Source organism: Aspergillus nomiae, assembly GCF_001204775.2.
Source record: "Aspergillus nomiae NRRL 13137 chromosome Unknown contig00060, whole genome shotgun sequence".
Lineage (NCBI taxonomy): Eukaryota > Fungi > Ascomycota > Eurotiomycetes > Eurotiales > Aspergillaceae > Aspergillus > Aspergillus nomiae.
Window position 1 is genome coordinate 31,774 of NW_015378115.1, and position 23,543 is coordinate 55,316.

The following is a 23,543-nucleotide window of genomic DNA, read 5'->3' on the forward strand; positions in this document are numbered from 1 at the left end:
CAGTGGCGACAAAGGACCTTCACGGTGAATACCACCGCCAGATTCGGTGCAGGAGAGCGAAATGAACGAGACTTTAGTAATAACAATATGAATGAATTACCAAAAGTGAAGATCTCCAGTTTATCACCAGCGACGAGGGGATGAAGGTATCAACAAGATCACGGTGTGATGAGTCAGCAGGTCGGAGTTGGACGTGAATTAACTTCAATCCCGGTCCAGAATCTTCGCTGAAATCCGGTCGTCCATCTGGACTTGAAATTTGTAACTCAGCGTGCATATGTACTTCATCTTCTATTCAACCATCAATAATCCACTGTATCGTAATGCCCAACCCCGAATCCCGTCGGACGGAGGCGAGGAGACTCCGAAAGACAACGCCCGCCCCATACGGCCAAGCATGCATCAATTGCGCTCGTGCCAAATGCAAATGCCTACTATTGGCGACTGGTGACCGGTGTGAAAGGTCTGCAACCATAGGCTCTGGCTTCAGGGCTGAGACGTGTGAAAGTGCATGATGCTGACTGATGACAGATGCGATCGTCTGGGCAAGGAATGCCGACCCCCGTTATCGGTCCGAATGCGCAGGAAGGGTTCTTCAAACACAAGAATTGCACGAGTGGAATCTAGACTCGATAGTCTTCTATCTGCGCTGCAAAGCCCTAGTATATCTGCGCAGTCTTCTTCTGACTCGGAAGGAGTGCGAAAGGGTGACAATTCGCTAGAAGGGCACGCCGAGCAGTCGCCCAGCGCTCCCAACCCATATGATATTCAAACAAGGACTCCTGTCTTTGCGCTGCCTGCACCAGACAACCCAAACCCCTTGCTCCATGTCTCGTCCGATGCGGCAACTAGACTTCTTGAGCAGTTCCGGACCGAAAACCTGAACTATCTTCCCTACATCTATATACCGCCCCATGTCACCCCTCAAGAACTTATGAAAGAGAAGCCATTCTTCTGGTACTGCCTTACTGCAGTCCTGACGCCGAACCTGACTCAGAGAGAATCCCTGTTCACCAAAGTGCATAACACTATTTACCAAGAGCTTCTTGTGGACATTGCCCCCAACATGGACATTCTTCTCGGCCTTATGACCTTCATGTCCTGGTAAGTGAGCGGAGAGGCTCAACAGTCCCATTGGAAAAGTGTAGCTTAGTATCTTCTGACTTCCTTATCAAGGAAAACCTACTGCGCAAAGCCATTTCTTAACTTCTACAGCCACATACTGACCGGCGTGGTCTGCGAGCTGGGTATTAACAAAGCTCCACTCAATGAACAAACAATCTTGCAAGGGTTTAACCGAGCGGCTGGTCTAAAGACAGATACCGCTATGAACAGAACGTTAGAGGAGCGAAGGGCAGTGCTGGGGTGCTTTCTGATCACTTCAAGGTAAACCAGGAACCTGTGCATTCAATGTTACTAGACATGATGAATAACTGTACTCTAGTATCGCCTCATCGCTATTTAAGAGTGATGCCTTGCGTTGGACGCCCCATATGGAAGAAAGCCTCGAGATCTTGGCTAGCACGAAAGAGTGCGTTGGAGACGAGCTGCTGGTATGGCTCGTCAGGATTCAGTTGGTGGTCGACAAATCTTATCATCTTCGCCGCGACGGTGAGAACTCGCATTCATCACCTTTAGTTACGGACCTCTTGCAATCCCAGCTGGACTCGATCAAGCGCCAGATACCTTCGCAACTGACGAAAAATAGTACGTCTTCCATCCTTCCTTTGGAGACCTGCTCCGTTAATATCTCCATCTAGATGTCGTCAGTATGTACTTCTCGAACGCAGAACTTGCGATCCATGAGGTATTTATTAAAGCTCCCATCCCGACAAACTGCCCAGACCCCCAGGTCCTCAAAAGTCTTCACATATCCCTTCTCGCTACAAAGACGTGGTTGGATGTCTGGTTGTGTGTTCCCCCAGAACACTATTTGGGAGTATCCTTTACCATACTCTTCCAGTTCTGTCGAGCCCTGGTGAACCTGTTCAAGCTTTCCACCCTGGATGATCCAGCCTGGGATAAGAATACTGTTCAGGACAGCGTGAATCTTCTTCATTATCTAGACCGCCTGCAAATTAATTTCAAAAGGTCAGCCGGCCATCTCGGCCAAAATGCGGAAGCAAACATATTTGCAAAGGGCGTGAAAATGATATCCGCCATCAAAGAAAGATGGGGACCGTCCTTGATGCAGGCCCGACAGTACCTGCCTGCCACCGAGGTGGCCAACCCAACCCTGCAGAATACATCGGGCAACCCAGACGATCTCAGACTTGACGGTATTGACGATGTATGGATGATGGAATTGCTGGGATTCATATAGAAAACGAGAATACGTTTGCCATCGTACTGAAGAGCATCGTGCCGTTGTGTTCTTGTGTCCAGATATGCGAGAGAACAATTCTCGCACAGCGTAATGAGCCCATCGGGAAGGATATGAACGGGGCGTGAGCGGGCTGATAGCAAGAAATCTATTTATCGAGGGATTTGCTGCATAGAAGTTGTATACGTAATAGCATTACATTGCTTAGCAAAGGTGCCCAGGACGCACCGGGTACAGAAAACGGACTCCGACAGGCCGAGGCCCACATATTACTCATGCCGTTTGAATTGGCTTTGTAGTGATGATGTTCCCAACTCCACAGCGCGCTTTAATAAGATCCTAAGGGAGTGTTGCAAAGATATCCGCTTGTGACAGATATTGTACTTTCTGGCTAATGTACGGAGTATCTCTGGTGACTATGACTACCAACGTTGCTTATTACACAATCGTAATGTCTACCGCGTCGAATGAAGGGACCGTCAGACTTGGCTGCAGCAAGGGGGTCAAATATCGGTCCTATTGAGATCGTAACTACCGTGGCTATGCGCTCTTTTGCATTTACCTAGCCCACCAATTGTCTCACCTTCCGTCGCCCTGGTCCTGGACTCCTGGAAAACGTCCGATATCAGATGGAAATATCTCACAGGGATGCTGTTGACTATGTGCAAGGGCTGTTCTTCACATTGGCTGATCTGAATCGATCATAGCTTAGCGGCTGACTCCAGCCCCATGGACCGCACGGTATGTCGTTGAGGCAAGGCTGGCATTCCGCATTGCCATGGCGCTTGTGCAGTGGACCGCTCAGCGCTAAACACGGCTCCTCTTTTCTGGCGCATCATTCCGCGGGTGTGGTACGATACTATGTCACCGTTATGACCAAAATGTTTCTGGCGCTTCTCGCGCGGACTGATCAAAATAGCGCGAAGAATTGGACCCCCCCGGCTACTCCGGATATTACCACGAAAGAGCAAAGGGAAAACCAAAGAACAGGCCGCCCAGGAATGGCCGTCATCAACCCTTGACGCCGGTTAGGGACGATGTGCCCTTCCAACTCGCCGACGTGCGCTAGCGAGAGAAAGGTACTGGCAGTGGCCGATCTGGATCATCACAGCTTTCGTCTGTGCCCCACCATTCGGCTGAATTCTGTGCCGTGTCTGTTTTGGCGGGGGAAGTTGGAATCTCTGACATGCGGGGCAGTGAAAGCGGTTCATCTTAGGCTAATCAGGGCTGGTGTTGGGGCCTTGGCGACGTGAGACGACGCGCGAGAGTGGATTCCAGCAGCTCTCTAGGCAATCATCATTTCCTCAGGTTTCTGATTGTCGCATTCGTAATTTCCCGGCGTTGGGAAGTGACGTGCCAGCCGTTCCGGTAGTCGGAAAGGAGCTTTCCCCACGGATCAGATATCAGTTTCTGTTTTTAGTAACGCGTGCCCTAACCATCTCACATTTCTGCGAGAATCCTGCGACAACAGGACTAGGATTGAATGTGTGAAGAAAATGATTGCTGAGCCTAGGAAACATACACAAACCGAGGTTAGAAATACACAGGCACGAATCATGCTCGGATTGAGGGGAAAATTCTGAACACGTACTCAGCTGACAGGGGTTCTGCCCTAACTCGACGGTCATTGCACAGGTTCACCCTGGACGGTCGGCCAACATGCTTCATTCTTTCGTTCTACCCTGCATGCTTAGTAAGTGCATAGTCTCCAGTGTTTGATCGCCTTTCATTCGACCAGAATCGGGACTATCCATTTCGGCGAATGAGGTCTCCAGCGTCTGGCATGCATATGGTAAGTCTCGCGACGCAACGCACCCCTCAACGGCCCTATTTATGCATGACGTCCAAGCGGGATGACCGCATAGAGACATCCGTGTCCATAAGATCAATGGTGTAATTAACAAGGTTCGTCGAGTGTCCGTTGTGTTGCACTGGTGGGGTAAATGAAAGCCCAGAATCTGCAGTCGAATGCACATCATAGGTTGCAGATGAGGAGCAGCAGTTCGGATACAGTAGTGCCATGCCAATGGTTGAAGATCCCAGGCTCAAATCAAGAAATGCACCACTAATAGTGACGATTCCCTCCTCCGGACCTCCGGCTATGCAGGCGAAAGATTCGCGAATTTCCTGGTTGTCCTAAACCTACTGCATGGGGGACGATTCAACCGACTGGGTAAGCCAATCCTATACTCCCATCCTGCCACCCCTTACAGCGAGTCAAGAGGTAACAAAGACTAGGCCGCGCGGGGAAACTCGTACATAGTGGGGGAAGCATCGTATTGCGCCAAGAGTCGTCACAGTGGAGGCTATTTCCTGGACCCCACCAGAAGTGTAGTTCTCTTCTCCCCTATCCCAACACCCCCCCATGATGTAATATGCTCATCCCACCCTGGAAAGCCACAGACAGTAGCTTCAGATACAGTGCGATCGTCTCGGAGCAAGCCAGTGAATAGTGCCAGGCATCACGCCATCGAGAACGGACGAAGGACTGTGCGCCATGCATCAGCAAAACGATTCCGTCCCATAGGATTCGCCAGCGTTCCCATGTGAAGTGAGGGGGCTGCTCAGGGATCTTATTGAAGTATACAAGGCGAGTGAGAAGCCGACACCATATAAGTGGTCGGAAGAACAGCCCCTGTTGCTAATCGTTCCGTTGAAAACTCAAGTCCTTTGATACCAGTTCAACTCCCACCTATTTGCACCGATATCCATCCAACCAAGTTCCATTCTGCAATCATGGCAACCCAAGTAATAACGGAAAACACCTACCTGGCGGGAGCCCGCAACAGTCTCAAGAAGGAAGACTGTATGGAGCTCTATGAGAAGTGGGCCGCCTCCTACAACGATGACCTTGCCGACGCATCCCAGAACTACATCGCTCCGCTCCTTGTCGCCCAAGCCGCCCTTGCATCCAGCAAAGACCCCGAGACTACCGTATTGGACGCTGGCTGTGGAACGGGTCTTGTGGCCGAAGCCCTTGCCAAAGGCAGCCCATGGACCATCGATGGCATGGATTTGTCTCCCGCTATGCTCAAGGTAGCAGAACAGACTGGCGTGTATCGAAGCCTCTTCAAAGTGGACTTGACCCAACCGATCGACCAACCAGACCAGAAGTACGACATCGTGACATGCTGTGGCACCTTCACACGCGGCCACGTCGGGCCCGACCCTGCCTTGAGAGAATTCATCCGTCTTCTCAAGCCAAACGGCGTCATCGTCGCCACGGTCCTCGAGGAGATTTGGGTGTCCGGAGGCTACAAAGCTGAAGCCGACAAGCTCGAGGCAGAAGGCTTGGCCAAGGTCGTCAGCCGAGACCTCATAGACTATCGCAAGGGAGCGGGCGACAAAGCAACATTGCTCCTGATGAAAAAGGCCGGATCCGCTTGAATGAACGAGACGAGATCTTTCTTCTGTGTCGGGCTTTTGGCGTGAGAAGGAGGGAGGCTTTCTAACATTCTAGGTTTGGACTGAGCTTAAGTTGGCAAGGACCTCAAGCTTGTTCCCAATGCGACAATACGTTCATTATTCCCCAGTGCGACTGCCTGTTTTTCCCAGCGCGACTACCCCTTCCCAGCGCAACTGTTCTTACCCCGGTGCGACCGTTCTCCGATGGACTTCGACAGGGACCCGAGTCTAGGCTGCGCTGTATATGTACAAGCTTACTAGATAATGAGAATATAGAGCTGGAGAGTAAATCAAACCGCGCGTAGGAACCGGGAAATTTAAGACTTCACTGCCTGTAGACAGTAAGCTATAGAGGAGTTAACAGTTTGTAGTATAATACTTGCAAGGTTGGCGTGAGAATTGGAAGTGGCAATATTGGTACTTGAAAGCAGTATAACTAAAAGTATACAGGCTGCAAATGCATATGAACTGGCCGCAAGAGAAATTCATGCTCCAATATGGTTCGGCTCGTATCCAAGTAATCCAGAGAAATCGTCCCAAATTTCATAATATATCTGAATCTTCTTCAAGATTCTATATGGACAAATGACGCTACAATCACTGTATCATTTGTGGAACATTTCAATGTCGAACCTCACAATATATAACAATAGTCCTTTGTCATATCATCGATAGATTGTACATGGTAGCGCCCGAAGTCCTGCAGGCGGCTCCCAGACACTGCCGTTAGTGGCTCGCATCTCTCTTGACCGTTTTGCATCCAGGAAAACATAGAAAAATCGAGTCTGGAATGGAATTGCCCATGATAACTCCTCCACGAGACTGACTTATGCACGGGCATACTTCAAGGTTGTGCTGCTGGTTGCACTTGCCAGGCTGACAGCGATCAAATCATACGTCACGCCGTATACTACGAGGGCTTCCCCAACCTAGAAAGCCAGAATCAAAGCTCCTCTTTCAATTCCAACCATATGCGTTGATCGATTGTGTATGTCTTCGACCCCGTAAGTATGCTTGTATTTGCATCCTACATTAACTTGACATCATAATCCACCTTGGCAGGATCCTGACTTTCATAAGCTCAGCATGCATAAGTCCATGGGCGAATATATCCCCGACGAGGCTGTAGGGATGCTCGCCAAAGTAATGGATACCAAATAGCCGGTCTGCCCCTTTTAGAGCTACAATGGTATCACCATTCTGGACTGTATATGAAGCATTGTACATGTGCTTTGCGTGAGTAAGACCGAGTCAACCTCTTTGTTCCCATACCGCAGCACTCGTTTAACAGCCATGGATTATTCTTCTGCAACATCCTCAATTTACTGAACCAACGAACAGTCAATGATTGAACTGATGCCTCAATCAACTGGAAAATGCGAACGTAGTCTTCAAGCTTCTCCTTGCTAACAGTGGGCGACCTTTAGTCCATTCGATTAGCTCACGCGATCTGTGCCTTGATAGACCCAGAGATGAAAAGAGAACGTTTCATTTGCGTCTACTGGGTCGAGGGGAGGTCGGGACTACGATCCTCTTGCTGTAGAGGCACGAAGTATGCAAGTGGTATCCACGATCGAAAATCCGTTCGCTAGCAGATGTCTGACGTTAATCAGGAATCTAATCGGTGATGTGACGCTAGTCTGATGACAGGACCAAGCAGCGCTTGAAGTTGAAGTGGACACATAATCTAGAATTGCTTCTCTTGAGCATCAGGATTGAATCATCCATGTGGAAATTCGTAAAATGAAGACCACCCGTTCCGTCATGTGGTGTATACACGTCGAAATCCATAGTATCAGGAGGGGTGGTATTCTCAGAGCAAGCGTGTGAGAAAGATCAAGAGGGAAGCCTTGAGTTTGCTTGATGCCACAAGCTATTTTTCCCCTGTGTTCTGTTTCACTTCTGGTTCGACAGGCTGTAGTCCCTAAGGAGACATCAGGCCATCATGATTCCATGGAGAACGACCGACTGACAGGGCACGTGTTAAGCCAAATTCGGAATGCCAGGTGACGTGATAGCAAGCGAAAGAGAACTAGGACTGTTGAGAGGAGTCGAGACACAATGCTAGCCTGCTCTGGACATAGGTATTCTCACTAACAACGATGGTCGGTCTGTGGACCCGCACATCTCTAAGGCTTCTATTGGGAGTAATTTCTGTGACCGTTAAAGAGCGGCCCCAGTGCCCGATTCCCCGAACCCCACTGCCCTGGCTAGTGTCATCAGATGGATATCTCGTGTTGCGATATGACTGGCGGAGCCTCGGCGTCTTTCGAGTGAAGACACTTATCCCGAGATGTAACCTCATGATTATTCATGGTGACCAGCAAGCAGATAAATTCGCCCGCACACGAAATCAGCCCGGTCGGAGAAAGATTCGATTGCCAAACTCGTCCTCACAGTTCCTCTCAAGCAAGATGGCAGAGAGTAGCGAAAGAATACTTGTCGACTCCGGCGATGAGTACGCCTCCCAGTATGTGGCGACGGACTCCGAGGTAACATCGATGCGCAGCAGCATCGCCAACTATGTTTACGAAAATGGCCGACGCTACCATGCGTATCATGCGGGATCGTACTGGGGATCTAACGACGAGAAGGCCATTGACGCGATGGAAATCTGCCATCACCTCTATGGGCTGTTGTTACATGGCCGATTGCACCTCGCCCCGATCAAGAATCCACAGCGAGTGCTTGATGTTGGAACGGGAACAGGGTCCTGGGCCACCGACTTTGCCGATCTTCACCCCGGGGCAACGGTTATTGGAACCGATCTCTCGCCAATCCAGCCTAGCCTTGTGCCTCCCAATGTGTATTTTGAGATTGACGACTGCTGTGATGAGTGGGTATACAAAACTCCATTTGACTATATCCATGTTCGCGGGCTATACGGGTGCGTGGCAGATTGGGGCGGGTTTTACCAGCAGGCTCTGAAGTATACTTTCCCGAATCAGACTGTTGGCTCCTGATCCTAATCATCTTGGCTTTTAGGAACCTTCAGCCAGGTGGATATTTGGAGCAGGCCGAGATGAGTGTGACCCCAGTCTCGGACGACGGAAGCACGACAGGGACGGTGTATGAGATATGGGGCGAGAAAAGTCTTGAAGCGGGCGATAAATTCGGCAAAACCTTGCGCATAGTCGACGAGTCGAAACAGCGAATGACGGAGGCTGGTTTCGTTAACGTTACAGAACATCGGTACAAACTACCCATCGGCCCCTGGCCAAAAGACCCGCATCTGAAGACTCTGGGTCGGTATTGTCGCATCGTCATAGAGGAAAGTCTGGAGATGTGGGCAATGATGTTGTGGACCAAGATTCTTGGAGTAAGTGATTAGCCATATAAGAGCATCAACGAGTAACTAACACGAGAGAATAGTGGTCGAGGGAAGAGGTTGAGGTAGTTTTTACAAAAATGCGTGACGCGCTAAATAATCCCAGTATCCACGCATACGTCGAGATATCGGTGGTTTATGGACAGAAGCCAAACGTCTAGCCCGAGTTGCGTGAAAGAAAGCAAGGGGCCATTACAGAGCGTTGGCCTATACCTGTACAATATGCCACAATCCGCATGTACCTTCTTCAAAAGCCTGTCGAGAACAGGATGGGAAGGGGAAGCACCCTGGTGCTTCAAGAGCATCCAGACATGTCAAGACTTGCCAACAGAGAAACTCTACATAGACCTGAAATCAAATACCATGATAGAAAGATCACGTCTTGAAGCTCTCCTATTTGATGTAAGGACCGCAATCAAGTGTTCAGATGTTGAGCCAAAAAAGGGGAAGGAGAAAACGAACGGAAGCGCCCTTCCATTCTGAACATAGGAACACCCCCAAGGTTAGAAGACATATCTGAACGCCGTATTCTGAACATCGGTTAGATCCTCTGTCGTCCCAGATACCCCCTGAGCTAGTTCCTTGGGTCCATTCGTCGGCATAAAGGCCGTAGGCCCGTATACCCGATCTCTCCGTGAGTTTTCCAACCGCCAACAAAACCCTAGGGCTAGGATCAGAACAGTTGCTACCCCAAGACACACCATCATTGCGATGAAACCGCTCTATTGGAACGTTAGCGTGGCCATTTATTCCGACCGGGTGGTTGTACCTTGTAGCCCGGAGCTTCACGCGCGAAAAACAAAAATGGACCGATGATATTTCCTGCGCAGTAAGCGATGAACATCATCGCGCTCACAGTCGCCTTTTTAGTAAAGCCAGCAACATTGGATGAGACCATGGAGAGGGTCATGGGAATACCCGCCGCATAGGCAACAAACAGGTAGAGACCGAATAGGCGGAGTCCTGTGCTTTCACAGGCGTAGACCAAAATACTCCCAACAAGACTATATGCTTTCCGTCAAGAATTGGCCTCCTTCAGGACTAGGTGATGGAACTTACGCAATCGCTGTGCAACCAGCCAGTAGCATGCAACGGATATTTCGAAACCTGGAGGCAAGGTAGGTACTGTTGTATGTTGAACTGTCTTAGCCGTGAAAGAGATAGATAGACTTTGGAGGAAATACCTTCCTAGAGCAAAGAGTGCGTGCACAGCGCCAGTTGGTATTGACAAAAGGTAAACTTGTAACGTTGAAAATCCGAAGCCTTTCACGACCAATGCCGAGAACTATGCAGCCACATTAACCATCTATAATTGCAACCCTGGCTGAGGAGGAGGAAGATACCATGGTCAAACCCCCATTGGGGATATTGTTGGCTATCTGGAACAAGAACAAGATGTAAATCTTGTAGTCTGTCAAGGCCTCCCATACCTGATGCCACTCAATCTTGTCGTGTTTGATAGTTGTTTGGTTCACTTTGACTCGTTCTTCAGCCTCAGAGCGTTCGGGTTGGGAGAGAAATCGAGCGGATAACGGAGAGTCTGGCATGAATAGCAGAAACACAATCGACCAGGCAACGGTAATCAGTCCATAAATAATAAATAGCCACTACGCGAGCGTTAGCCTCACGGATGAACGGGATCAACGTACGACTCGCACCTTCCAGGCGGGGATGGAGCCGACAATATGAGCGACACCATATGCTACCAGCCCCCCAAATGCTGTTGCAATAGAGTTACCAGCGAACCATACACCATGGCGAAATGGCTGCTCGGACCTGGTATACCACATGCCAGTGATCAGGCTGAAACCAGGAGAAATAGCTGCTTCAGTTAAACCCAGAAAGAAGCGAGTAACCATAAGTCCAGAGAAGTTATGCGTAGCAGCGTGGCATGCAAGCACGACACCCCAAAGAAAGCTAACAGCATGGTCAATATTTCTCAGAGCTAGGTGATTGTCCGAGTAGACTTCAGCTCACAGTGTTGTGGCGAGAAACTTCGCAATCGGCAGCCGAACCATGAGCATGGAGGCAGGGTATGAAAATACAAGGTATGAGAAGTAGAAGATCGAGCCTGACCAAGAGTACTCATTGCCAGTCAATCCCTTCATGCTCCCCGGTTAGCCTGTACCTTCTTGTCTTTGGCCATCGGACTAACCAGGTCTTCTACGATGCCCATAATGGCGGATTGGGACAAACTTTGCTTGTCAAGAAATTGAAGCATATAGGATATCATCATGATTGGCAACAGACTAGAATATCCAGTTAGTTTTCATGCGTCGCTACCAAGACTCATTCTTGCAAGTGCACTTACCGCCAATCGATCTTTCTCAGCAAGGACTTATTTGTGGTTGACGTTGATGGGTCTGGCAATTGTTCTCCATATCCGACAGAAACACGATGGAGGTCCGTAGCATGGCTCAAGGCTACCTCCACGTCCTTTTCGGAAGTCTCTGGCTTTTCTTGAATATTCGGCATTGGGGTGGTACTTCTTGCAGTTTTGGTAAGACTTCTGAAGATACAAACCCATCAGACGTCTGCATACCGTTCCTAAATACTGATGTTGTTGGCCTTCATCTCTGCTTAAGACCGTGATAAGATGATATCGGTACCCCCGCTCGAGATATTGACTAGTAAGAGACGATCGTCAACCTTCATGCCGTTATCTGCCATACCAATAAACCTTATCGCGTCGACTGGACGGACATTAAGTTGGCCGTCGCTTAACTTGCAACCACTCAGAGCTCAGAATCGCGGAGATGGCCATATCTAGGGCCGGATATTTATTGGCTGTGTCGGCAAATATGGGTCTAGCATAATGCCCTTCTCAAGTGCACTCCTAGACTTTGCTCTTTGAGGCTGGCCTGCCAAGACGATTCAATGTTCTACCATATAATAAACAAGATTGATGATAGGGACCGATAGCCGAGGATAGATACTAAGAGATAATGCCTACAACTGTGTTGGTTTGGTGGCTGTCCAAGACTAAAGGTTGAGGCCACTCATCTCATCAAGCCACCCCCTCATGGATGGAAAGACTATCGTATGCTGCGATTCTACGAGGGTCTTCCGGATCCACTGACGGTCTGGTGAGTCCTCCATACACCCGGCCAGGACGGCCATCGGCCAGTGGACCCTTCCTAAGCACGACGGACTTCCGGCTGAAAGCTCCTTAATGATTGCTAATGCACCATTCACTGCGTCGTGGGAGGACACGGACGGGGTGTTAATACCCCCAAGCAAGCTCCTCCGATAGCAGAAAAGGATCGTGGTGGCATGATATTCTGCAACTGCAAAATAGATCGTTTGCAGTTGCCTGTTTCGCAAGTCCGAGTGCGGCCGCTGGCTGATGGCTATCAGATCTTGGTATCGCTACGCGTGCATTGATGATCAGCTGGATACTTCCCGTGGGATGAGTGCATTCTATACCTTTCCAATGCCATGTAGGTCTTGCTCTAGGTAATCCAAGAGATCGCTTTCGGGTTTGACTTGTATCCTTTGAGGCATACGCAAGAGTTTATATTTCAGTTTCTTGCATTCGTTGGTCAGCTCCAGCGGACGAAAGACCGAAATGTCATCCAACGACGCTTCGGTCGGGTATTCAAACGGCCAGATCGCATGCTGTGATGTGCGGGTGTTATAAAAGAGCTCATCCATAGTAGACACAAAGGAGGATTCATGGCCGGCCTCCTCCCACAATTGGCGGAGATGACCGTACTTGCATATTGTGAGGTTCGCATACCTGTGGTCATGAGTAGAAAGCTACAATTACCTTCAAGCCAAGATGGACTTACATTACAAAGAGTAATAACTGTTGCGTCAGTACCGGTAGTCTAGCACATTGGCGAGGTTCGCCAAGCTTCGGAACTAAATCATGAGCTTTGAGGAAAGTGTAGATGCCTTGAATATGCACCTCTACGGCCGCGCTATCCTGACCAAACATATACTCGTAGGTCACCATGAGGAAAAATGCCGTCGCGATCTCATCCACTTCTTGAGGAGATAGGGACCCCTGGCTCTTACCAAGAATGAGCTGAAAGTCGCGTAGAGCGCTCTGGTAGTGTACTGCCCCAGCTTCGCCAGGCCATTGGTCATGTGAAGCCAGCTGCTCGCTTCGAAGTCGTTCCATGTGGCGAATCCCTTCCAGCTCTGTAGCAGAAATTGCCAAAATCATCCTCGTTACGACCGATGAGTGCGGGGCGATATGACTATACACATAATGAAGGGAGGCCCACTGCCATGGCTTCCCAAGCCACCGCACCATGGACGTATGGGGAAAGAACGCGAAGTACTCCCGTTCGCTGGATGATAGCAACCGGGAGTTTGGCAAAGACAGGAAAGAAAGATGCACACCTGGACCTATGTTTCGTGGCCGGAGTGGGTGATAGGTTCGCTGTAGGCTTGGACCCTTCGACGCTTTCGATACTGGTTTCGACCTGGAGGGTTGCCTCGGAATACTTTGAGTCCATTCACATTGCATTTGGGCATTTATACATCGGATACATGCAGGATGCGTCTCATCACACTTAATCTTCCGGGTCCGACACGTCGCGCACCCTGTTGCGTGATCATTTAGCGGGGGGAACGCAAACTACTCGATTTAAATCAAGATTCTCACCGGTGCGAGATCGCGATGCATGGCGTCCAGACATAACTTCACGGGGATATGATAGTATCTTGTTGCATAAATGGCAGACAGGAGAAGAGATGAACGGGCGTTGTTGGACTTTAAGTGGATCTGCTGCCGCTTCGTTCGGCAATTGGTTGCGGGATAAGCGAGGGCCGTCCGTTGATTGGACGGGCAGTTGCCGATATCAAAATGGTTTCCTCAGGTATCCACACTCAGGCATCCACCGTATACGCCCTAAATTAGTATAAGTAGACTAGCATATGTAGAGCAGTATAAGTACAAAACTAGCATCCTTGGGATCGTCTTTTGTACATCGAAACATCCAAGGTTGCAAATAGCTCTCAACATGGCGTCGATTGCGGAAACAATAAACAAACACGAGGAGCGTCTCTGGGAAGTTAACCAGCAGGTGAGTGACCAAACATCCACATGGTACTAGACGTATCTCATGAATCTGTTACTTCCATCTAGATCCATTCCAATCCAGAGCTTGCCTATGAAGAGATCCGCGCCCATGACACCTTATGCAACCTCCTCGAGTCACTCGGATACAGCGTCACGCGCCATGCTTATGGACTCAAGACCTCATTCGAAGTCGAGGTCGGGACCGGTGGAGGCTTGATTGTCTATAATGCGGAGTTCGATGCCTTGCCCGAAATTGGTCACGCCTGTGGACATAATTTGATCGCCACTTCGTCCCTTGCAGCTTTCCTTGCCACTGCGGAAGCCATAAACACCAACCAGATTGAGGGCCGTGTACGCCTCCTCGGCACTCCAGCAGAAGAGGGCGGCGGCGGTAAGATCGAACTTCTGAAGGCTGGCGCCTACAAGGGCGTCGACGCTTGCCTCATGGGGCATCCTGGCCCTGGCGCGGCAGTGGATGGTGTGGCTGCTGCTCGCTGTATGGCTCGTGGGGGAGCCACAGTGACCTTCCGCGGCGTTAGTGCTCATGCTGGCAATGCCCCTTGGCTGGGTCACAACGCATTGGATGCCGCAGTAGCCGCATACAGCAACATGGCCATGCTTCGACAACAAGTCGCGCCGAATCAGCGCATCCATGCAATCATCTCCAAGGGGGGTGACAAGCCCAATGTGATTCCGCATCTCACAGAGCTCCAGTTTTTCGTCCGCGCGGAGACAGATACGGATTTGCGCGACACCGTCCAGAGGGTGACTGCCTGCTGTGAGGGGGCAGCTAAAGCTGCCGGGTGCACCGTTGATTTTGACTGGTACGTACGCGTAGCAACCGGAAACCCCCATAAGCTATTGCTAACGATGTTGCGTCCAGGCTGGAAAACTACAAGGAATTACAGTGCAGTAATCTCCTCATCGAAAAATTCTATAAGCATTCGCAGGAGCAAAAGCAGAATTACATGAAATCATTGCCTACAGTCAGTGGCGCATCAACAGATCAAGGTTGGACTCTCCATCACCACAATAGCCACTGATACTAACCGTCAAACCAGGTAATGTGAGCTATGAGCTTCCAAGCCTGCATCCTGGATTCCTTATCGAGGTGGATTCACCGACGATCGGACCCCACCATCCTGGATTTGAGAAGGCAGCCGGAACACGGAAGGCGTTTGAGTCGTGTTTACGGTTCGCTTCGATCATGGCTGCGACAGGCCTTGAAGTTCTGCAGGACGAGGAACTCCGAGATCGCCTATGGGCAGAGCACAGAGAGAGATTTGGCAAGACTGAATAGCTGTGCTGCGTATGCATATGGTGGAACCAAAGTCGACGAGCTCATCCAGTTGAAATAACGAAGATTAACAAAGCTCGAATGTAGAGAGAAGTGGGTGAATTGTACACATTATGATGCTCCCGTGTGAGATGGTCCTCACGGAGGTCCCGAGGCTTGCGGTGCTGGTTTAGCCTGTAGGCGATCTGTGTGGGTATATTTGTATTGAAGTAGGCACATAATGGAAATATACCGAGCGATCAGCGAAAAGGGAGAGTGGCAGCGTTATCGTTATCGTTATCGTTGTCAGTTATCGATTATCGACGTAAACAACCATCTCACTGACTAAGCAAGTTGGCCTCACCCTGGCAATTATCTTGTTCTTGATCCCTCCCCAATACATCTCAGGCAATCAGTCCGGTCGCGACGGCTGAAATGTTTTCCATAAACGGGTCACCATGACCCTTGGCAAAGTCACACGGTGGCTTGACCAGATTTGCGCCGCGGAGTGCGAAGAGACGCAGTTCCCTACCCCGCTCTCTACGTCGCCTCCCCAGCCCTCCCTGAAACGAATCCACGACTCTGAGACCACAATAAAGGAGCCTTCCAAAAAGCAACGCAAAAGTCAATTGGAGAGCGCGTCCGACACATCCTCACAGCTGCCTACTCTTCGCGATGACGGGACATTTCTGTCGCAGCCAGCCTCAACGGCCAGTCAAGCACGACAGTGGTCTCCCAGCCCAGCCCGCCATAAGACGCTATTAGCAAATGCAACACCGCGAGTATACTATTTTCACGAGCGGGACGAGCCGAAAGATTTTACTGCCAAAAGCCTATTCGGGTTTCTTTCGCAAGAAACGAGTTGGCGACCAGAGTCAGCTAAGATCCAAGAGGCAGCCACCGGGTCCTGGAAATGTGCAAGGCAACAGCGAAGTGAGAGTTCCTGGGTAACGGAGGTCACTCGGCCTATGTTGCTAGCATCCATCGGGGACCTTCCTCTAGAAGCCTGGGGCATGTATGTCATGACTGGTGTTTACCTTAGCCCACAATGTCGTTGACTGACAGGTTTCATAGCCAGAGTGAATCGGCCCACACCTGCTACCAACCGCAATAAACCGCCCGAGATCGATGTCATCGCAAAGTCGACTACGTTGTTGGGTTTTCTACAGATTCGTGGAAGAATCTCTATAAGAAAAGCGCTACCAGGTTCACCAACGGTTACGCCAACCATGTCGACCACCCTCATACAGGAGCCCAAGTGTTAGGTGCTGGCTGTGAGATTAAACCCAAATATGGAAATTTGTTGGAAGCTGAGATCCAACCTGGAGTCTGGGCAGCCGGGCTCTTCTCATGGGCATTTGAGCATCGAGTAGGGCCAGATTTGCCACCCCCATTGGTCGGCTTCATCTCCGTGGGTGAGTCGTGGGAGTTCTATATCATATATGGCGTACCGACCGAGGTCGGTGAGGACAATGAGTTGCCAGGGCTGGCAGAAGTGCACGTTTGGGGCCCATTATCTGACCTTGCTGGTCGGACCTCAACTGAAAAAACATGAAATGCGCTCGCCCAGACTCTCCGTCGCGTAATGGAATATATTTGTGGCGATTATATTGACAGACTAGAAGCATCTGTCATCGCTTGAGATTCCACCGAGGCTTGCTGCGTGTAGTGCTGCTCTTCTGATGGCAATGGCATTCTGGAGAACTTACTAAGCTTCAAGTATGGATCTTCTCACTGTCTTCTCGAGCGCCGAGCGATCGAGCTGGCTCTTGTTTATGAATAATGGCGACACGCTCCCCTATCTATGCCTTGGCGTGGAAACGAGGGCGACCTCGAGGATATACGTCCGCCGAACAAAGACGGGTCAACCATCACACAACAGCGCAATCAGTGACAGTCTGCTCGTGCTGCGCAGTGCATCGTTGAATTTGGCCAGTACTGTCTCACTATCTTACCGGCGTCTGTTGATATTAAAGAACCTCTCTCAACGTACTTCTCTCCCGGGGACATCCTAATTCTGGCTAATATTAAGTAGCTCCTACTATCCCCAAGCCCCGGAGTTCGTCCTTGGGACCTAGCTGCACATGATATTCTGCCCACACACGAGGTGGCTCTAAAGCTTGTGTCTGACCTGACCGACTAAACCACACTCTTCAAATTGAGATCCCAAGTAATGTATTCTGTTTTCATTCTAATATCTTCCTCAAGGCCCAGCTTTGCCAGGGATTAATTAAGCATGATGCTGCTGCGGGGGAGGTCACTGTGGGTAAACTTCATATCGCTCTTTTTCGATTTTTTCTTAGCCTACACTTTCAGCTTTCTCTCAGATGACCGTAAGTCTAAAGCTACAGCGGTGAGAACAATGGCGTAGCTAACCAGGAGAGCCATTGACGACGACCCGGACATATCAAGCGTGTTCACTGCCAAATTCACCCCTCCGGTGATGAGGTTTGCAATTAGGTAGACCGCAAGACCAGCTTCGTTAAAGGCAGAGATTATATCGCTTCGCACAGACTTCGTAACAGGATTGTCATCGCTGCGCAGGTGTCGATTACCTGACCCTTGGCCTGCGGTCGTGTGGACCCAATCGATGAAGTAGTATAGAAACAGCCAGATACTGTTGACCGCTGCCACCCAGAAAACATAGGATATGTTGGCGAGCCGGCGGGAGACTGGGATCTGCCATCCAAACCCAACGGCCTCGGTAGAGGCTAGAGCAAAGCATCCGGCCCATAGAAATGCCTGTGTCGCCAACCCTGAAAGAACAATATTCGACCGGTTCTGAGATGACAGCAGCATGAAAGTATGAGAACCGACACCGCGGCCAATGAGGTAAATTGCCGCGTACCCGACGGTGGAAAAAAGACCCTCCCGGTTTAATGAAATAAACCCGGTTCCTCTGTCGAGACTGAGAAGATTCTCCTGCAGGCCTCTGGATCTCAGGCAAATTTCACTTGTCACCACGGTTGCGACGGCCACTGCCTCATCTGGCAAGCGAACAGCCGCGGTGATGCAGTCGACTATGTTGACCATCGCGGTCAAGGCGGGGATCGTGAAAAAGAGATTCCAATGAACCCCGTATTCCGAGGTATGTTGCTGGTAATTAAGCAAATTCATGGCGGCCAGTCGAAGAAGGCCACATAATGTGAGATAAAAAGACCGCTTTGCTGCGTTCCGGCTGGACTTGTGGGAGATGAATCCCGACGAAAACACGAAGCTTCCAGCAAAGAGATCCATCACAGATATCCCCCAGTTCTCAACCTTGGCTAGACTTCGCGGGAACACTTGGAAATCAACGGCCAAGATGGAAAGGCAGACCAACATCATCAGTGCTCCACGATGATGTGAGATGAACAGATAGTGCTGCTGGCGGCCCGCTCCTTGTTTTGAAGGCTTTGTCGATGTATGACTCCCATCTATGGATGGCGTCACGCAGAGGAACAAGAACGCAGAGCAAAGAACAAGGCCGATGTTTAATGCTGGCACGAATGGATAGCAGACGGTCAAAGCACCAAGCGGTGTCCCTACCGTGAACACGAATTCTACTAGGACACTGACAAGGCGATATCTCAACAAGAACGAGCATCGCGTACGAAGAGTAGTCCAGAGGAGGATTGCAGTCTATGTTTGAAACCATATGAGAACAAGTCGAGTGAACTCGCACCGGGCATACTGACCAAGGGGATGAAGAGGACGTTGCCAACTTCCATGATATTTCCACCGGACAGGTCCGAAACAAAGGCTTCCTTCCGAGCCCTATACTCTGTGTCCATAGCTGATGTGAGAGTATGAAACTGCGAGTTCAGGTTTGAGAGGGGGATTACTGAGATGCTAGACCTTCGTGGGGGTCTTCACCAACTTATTTTATGCTTCTTGTACTGTCAGACGGCACACCTCCACATCCTACCCATTTTCCATCTACCACACGGCCCACAGAATGCAAGGAGATGCCGGACGATCTCGGTAACATGAAAGGATCCGACACTCTGCATCATGGACACCGTGTCTGCCGAGTCTAATTGCGCTAATATGCATGCTAGCCCACCTTCCGAGTTTGCAATTTTTCATCTATCAATTTAAGCTCCTTCAGCACGATCTGTCGATCGTAGACTCCACCGAGCGGTCTGTGGAAATCAGCGTCCTTCCGTCGATAGGATGTGGCCTTGCCACGCTTCTCGTGTCAACAGGCGGGCTTGCTATCCTTCTTGCATTACACTTTGATTTCCTTGTTTCCAATGACAAATAACTCAGTAACCAATCGTTTCCGCTTCGGGGACTTCACGTTTGCTTAAGCTCTGGCTTAACTTGGGCGATTCGTGCGCTTTCCGGCCATCCGAGGGTATCCGCGAGTTGGGTGAACGCGAGGATACTACTAGGACTAGTATACTATAAAGGAAAGGGAATAGAGCAAATTAGTATATCAGGGAGCGCTAGCCAACCTGAACCACTTGGGCCTTCCAAGCAAGGCCCAGAATTGAGTTTGGGTAGTTAGTACGTACGCTCCAGAGAAATGGACCATTTCTGACCCAGCAAGTATCTTATCGCGTGCTGAACTGACCGCTCAACCGATCGAATGGAACTATTGATTTTAGACTGCGTATTTCTCCGTACTATTGACCTGCACTGCATTCATTAACTTTTATCGACTGTTTCGGGACGTTCCAGAGATTTATACTTCAATTGTATTCATTCGAATCTCTCAGAGCGTAAAATTGTCCGAAATAACCGCTACAGAACAGTTCCAATCGTATGGGGCCATTCCTGGAGAGCCTGTCATATTATCACATTCCTATCCTCCGTTGTATAGCCGAGAGCCTGCTGCAGGGCTTTGAGCTTCGAACTGCCGAATGCATCTCCTATCACCCCAGTGCAAGGAATTGCAATTCTGCATGTAAGCGGCTTCTCGACTGCGACAGAGGAGACCACGTAATACATCCCCGCTTGGGCTTCTGCGCCGGGAGTATATGGGTATCGACCAAGAATTGGCCGCGTCTTCTTCTGGTGACAGCGAAGAGTTCGTACAACACTTGCGCGGCTTTTGGAATGGCTGTGACACTCCATTCGATGCTGATACCGATCATTCATTTCCTTTACATGGGACTTAGCCTAGGATGCCTAGTTACTAGACCTGCTAGTCAACCCAATTCCAGAGGTAGGCCTGTAGCCCAACAATCATACGTCAGGCCCTAACCACTCCATGCTCTCTTCAGATAGTCCCATTTCCTTTCTAGCCCAGCTGAACCTATTCGCGCAATACACAGCCGCGGCCTACTGCTCAGGCAACACCAACTCCCCTGGAGACAAAGTACTTTGCCCAATTGGAAACTGTCCGCTGGTGGAGGAAGCGAATACAGAAACGCTACTGGAGATTAATACGTAAACCGTCTCCCAATTCCCCACAAGTCGCATATCTCTGAGACCACATTCAGATCACGTGCTGGGGATGTCCGCGGTTTTGTTGCGCTGGACCGCACAAACAGGCTGTTGGTCATCTCCTTTCGCGGTACGCGATCCGTCAGGACATGGATATCCAATTTGAAAATTTCGCAGATAGATATCAGTTTTCTTTGCGAGGGTTGCGCGGTCCACACAGGATACTGGCAATCGTGGCGTTCAGTGGCCGCAGCTGTCACGAATGAGTTGTTAGATTTCGCTGGAAGAAACCCCGATTATAGCATTGTCATTACTGGACATAGTGCAGGGGCTGCCATAGGTACGATTGCCGCAATGGAGTTGAGAAAGGCTGGCTGGTTTATTGATTTGGTAGGCTCAGGTTGTCGTCATTTTCTCTGCCGCATGCTAATGAGAAAGTACGCGTATGGTTCACCAAGGGTTGGGAATCGTGCGTTCGCAGAGTTTATTACGGGACAAGGGCATGGCTCGTCTTTTCGTATCACACATTCAACTGATATGGTGCCTCAATTTCCACCACGGATACTTGGCTACAGCCATTTCAGTCCAGAATACTGGGTGACAACCGACAAAAGGGGGTATTTCCGCGAGCCAGAATTCGCCGGTGTACAGGCAATTCACCCGAATGAAGGAGATACTAGGCAACCCAGCGTTCTCTTGCTATTTTCAAGTGTTCTTGATCACTTTTGGTATTTCGGATATGTGTCTGCCTGCATTTAGATTATATTTATATACTTAGGCTCGCGGGCAATCGCATCATCAAGAAAATTGCGTTTATAGTTTATTATATTGGTTGCACATTCCACTTATTTGGCTGAACATCGATCGCTTTAGCTTTAATCTACCCGAAATAATCGCAAACAAAGATGTAATCGAAGCCCTAGCATGGTTGTATGGATCGACCTTTCGAAAGACATACCCCATCCGGAGACATTAACTATGGGGAAATCATACTCCTTAAGGCGGAGGGAGAAAGGAACCGTAGAGAGCTGCTTGGAGGATGGCGTATATGACCATGGCCTGTATAGCGAAGGTCCAGCCTGGCCTTCTCTTTGCGCGCGGCTCATAGCGCTCACGAACAATTTGGCACGCAAGGTACCAGTACCATAGTGGATATCCAGAGCATATTCGGTTGATTATCTGGGTATGATAGCTGGTGATGCCTAGGACGGCTAGCAATCCCTGGGGGAGAGCCAGTCGAGCCAACAACGAAGCGGACCAAGTGGAAAATAAGGAACTGTCAGCTTTGGATAAAGACATTGCCCACATAGAAGACCGGCAGAGGGTGTGCAACATGGGAATTGCGAGTAGGAAGAAGGGAAGGTTCCGGATCGTCCAGTATCGAAGGAAACCCACATCCCTAAAATCTGAGGGTCAGACGGTTCTGAAAATTGAGATCCCATCTACTAACCAATACTGACGCTGGACCCAGGGGTAAATACTGGGAATCAGCTTCCCGCACCAGGGTCGAGATGTCTGCACGTCCAGGCAGAAATCTGCGTATGCTAGAGCCTGGGAGAAGATCATCCCGGCGGCTACTATACAGCCGCCAACAACGGTCACGCATAAGCGAAGACAGGCCCGCTTCATGGGACCATGGAAGAGTGTTCTCCGAAGAAGCAAAACAGCGTCATACGCAAGTAAACATCCACTGAGAATCCCGTTGCTTCGAACCGTAGTAGCTGCTGCAAAGAGAACCGAGGCGATGAGTAACTTTACGTTACTAATTACTGTACGTCCCACGTTATCGTCAAGAAACGAGGAGGAATAAATGTAGAACCCGGACATATTGAGAAAAGAGAAAAGAGATTCTGCGTATGGAGCGGAGAGGAATGCTCCTGCTGGGCAAATGATATGTAAGGTAGCTGAAAGAAAGCAGGTCAATCTCCGAGTAGCTGTGTCCTGTCCAAAGACATTGATCGACAGTCTGTACAGTACTAGGACCGAGAGGAAATGTGCCATATGAGACAGGACAATTCCAACAAGAGCGGCTGCAGTGGCTCCACTTAATCCACTGTTTCGGCGGAGAACTGATTGGTGTTAGCATTTGAATAAACTTGGTGGAGAAAGATAGTGATAAGCAGGATAGTACCAGAGACGAGGAATGATAAGACTTGAGTATACCCATATCCAAACGCCCATTCCTGCTCGTAAACGTAACCATGTTCGGCGATATGGACAAAGTAAACTGCGTCCCACCTGACGAATTTCAGAAGCGTTGGAAGTGGCGTGAGGGATTCGAGTTGCTGAGGTCTACTATCATGTGTGCTGGGCACCTGGGAAGGAAGACGCCCGAGGGAAGTCTCATAGCCAGGCCCAGGGCAGCAAGCAATTACTACTAGTACGAGGGACTTCCATACCCAAAATGCAACAAAAAGGCTCTTAATGGGGTGGCCAGGGTTCAGAATGGACCAGGTGTGTGGCGGTTGTGCTGACCGGGAGCTCATTGGGGCACAGCCGATGATTCACGAAGGTCAAGTTGATGCCCGCAGGTAGGGGCATGGGCTTCCAATGTGTTTCAGCGAAGCGTCTATCACGAATCACCAACGAGCAACCCACGGATTGTTCTTGATATATGGGCGATTCTTGATTGGGACTCCCTCATGTGATGTCCACACTGCCGAATAGGATTCCGCTGGTCCAGATGATCACCTGAGGTTATCTCAAGAGTGATGTATTCTTGCGTAGTGAAGAGTTTTTTCAATGCAAGTGATGCATTGTTTGGTGTCTGTTTGGCAGATTAGAAGAACTGACTTGGGGTGGCCAT

The 23,543-nt window shown here is 49.8% G+C and overlaps 9 protein-coding genes across 9 annotated transcripts; 5 read left to right on the forward strand and 4 right to left on the reverse strand.

Annotated features, from left to right (window-relative positions):
• Nucleotides 1-323: 323 nt before the first annotated feature.
• Nucleotides 324-2,323, forward strand: ANOM_003356 (uncharacterized protein; the record flags this gene model as incomplete). The annotated part of the gene is made up of 5 exons (XM_015548613.1): nt 324-463; nt 532-1,104; nt 1,177-1,386; nt 1,445-1,707; nt 1,761-2,323. 5 exons carry the CDS (start codon nt 324-326, stop codon nt 2,321-2,323), a joined length of 1,749 nt encoding a protein of 582 aa, XP_015409068.1.
• A 2,736-nt stretch (nt 2,324-5,059) lies between these two features.
• ANOM_003357 (class I SAM-dependent DNA methyltransferase) lies at nt 5,060-5,710 on the forward strand (the record flags this gene model as incomplete). Its single annotated transcript, XM_015548614.1, has 1 exon — nt 5,060-5,710. The coding sequence occupies one exon, from the start codon at nt 5,060-5,062 to the stop codon at nt 5,708-5,710; it is 651 nt and encodes a 216-aa protein (XP_015409069.1).
• Nucleotides 5,711-8,142: 2,432 nt separating this feature from the next.
• On the forward strand, nt 8,143-9,217 carry ANOM_003358 (class I SAM-dependent methyltransferase; the record flags this gene model as incomplete). The annotated part of the gene is made up of 3 exons (XM_015548615.1): nt 8,143-8,657; nt 8,714-9,047; nt 9,101-9,217. 3 exons carry the CDS (start codon nt 8,143-8,145, stop codon nt 9,215-9,217), a joined length of 966 nt encoding a protein of 321 aa, XP_015409046.1.
• Nucleotides 9,218-9,559: 342 nt separating this feature from the next.
• Nucleotides 9,560-11,531, reverse strand: ANOM_003359 (allantoate permease family MFS transporter; the record flags this gene model as incomplete). The annotated part of the gene is made up of 9 exons (XM_015548616.1): nt 9,560-9,778; nt 9,826-10,060; nt 10,116-10,181; nt 10,241-10,341; nt 10,400-10,663; nt 10,715-10,973; nt 11,034-11,158; nt 11,212-11,305; nt 11,368-11,531. 9 exons carry the CDS (start codon nt 11,529-11,531, stop codon nt 9,560-9,562), a joined length of 1,527 nt encoding a protein of 508 aa, XP_015409064.1.
• Nucleotides 11,532-12,038: 507 nt separating this feature from the next.
• Nucleotides 12,039-13,227, reverse strand: ANOM_003360 (uncharacterized protein; the record flags this gene model as incomplete). Its single annotated transcript, XM_015548617.1, has 3 exons — nt 12,039-12,425; nt 12,483-12,795; nt 12,848-13,227. The coding sequence occupies 3 exons, from the start codon at nt 13,225-13,227 to the stop codon at nt 12,039-12,041; spliced, it is 1,080 nt and encodes a 359-aa protein (XP_015409078.1).
• An 802-nt stretch (nt 13,228-14,029) lies between these two features.
• On the forward strand, nt 14,030-15,388 carry ANOM_003361 (M20 family metallopeptidase; the record flags this gene model as incomplete). The annotated part of the gene is made up of 4 exons (XM_015548618.1): nt 14,030-14,092; nt 14,155-14,912; nt 14,972-15,099; nt 15,150-15,388. 4 exons carry the CDS (start codon nt 14,030-14,032, stop codon nt 15,386-15,388), a joined length of 1,188 nt encoding a protein of 395 aa, XP_015409077.1.
• Nucleotides 15,389-15,822: 434 nt separating this feature from the next.
• On the forward strand, nt 15,823-16,919 carry ANOM_003362 (uncharacterized protein; the record flags this gene model as incomplete). Its single annotated transcript, XM_015548619.1, has 3 exons — nt 15,823-16,379; nt 16,443-16,514; nt 16,571-16,919. The coding sequence occupies 3 exons, from the start codon at nt 15,823-15,825 to the stop codon at nt 16,917-16,919; spliced, it is 978 nt and encodes a 325-aa protein (XP_015409076.1).
• Nucleotides 16,920-17,668: 749 nt separating this feature from the next.
• Nucleotides 17,669-19,137, reverse strand: ANOM_003363 (uncharacterized protein; the record flags this gene model as incomplete). Its single annotated transcript, XM_015548620.1, has 2 exons — nt 17,669-18,985; nt 19,042-19,137. The coding sequence occupies 2 exons, from the start codon at nt 19,135-19,137 to the stop codon at nt 17,669-17,671; spliced, it is 1,413 nt and encodes a 470-aa protein (XP_015409075.1).
• Nucleotides 19,138-21,733: 2,596 nt separating this feature from the next.
• On the reverse strand, nt 21,734-23,223 carry ANOM_003364 (GPI mannosyltransferase 2; the record flags this gene model as incomplete). Its single annotated transcript, XM_015548621.1, has 3 exons — nt 21,734-22,136; nt 22,188-22,806; nt 22,869-23,223. 3 exons carry the CDS (start codon nt 23,221-23,223, stop codon nt 21,734-21,736), a joined length of 1,377 nt encoding a protein of 458 aa, XP_015409081.1.
• Between the last annotated feature and the right edge of the window lie 320 nt (nt 23,224-23,543).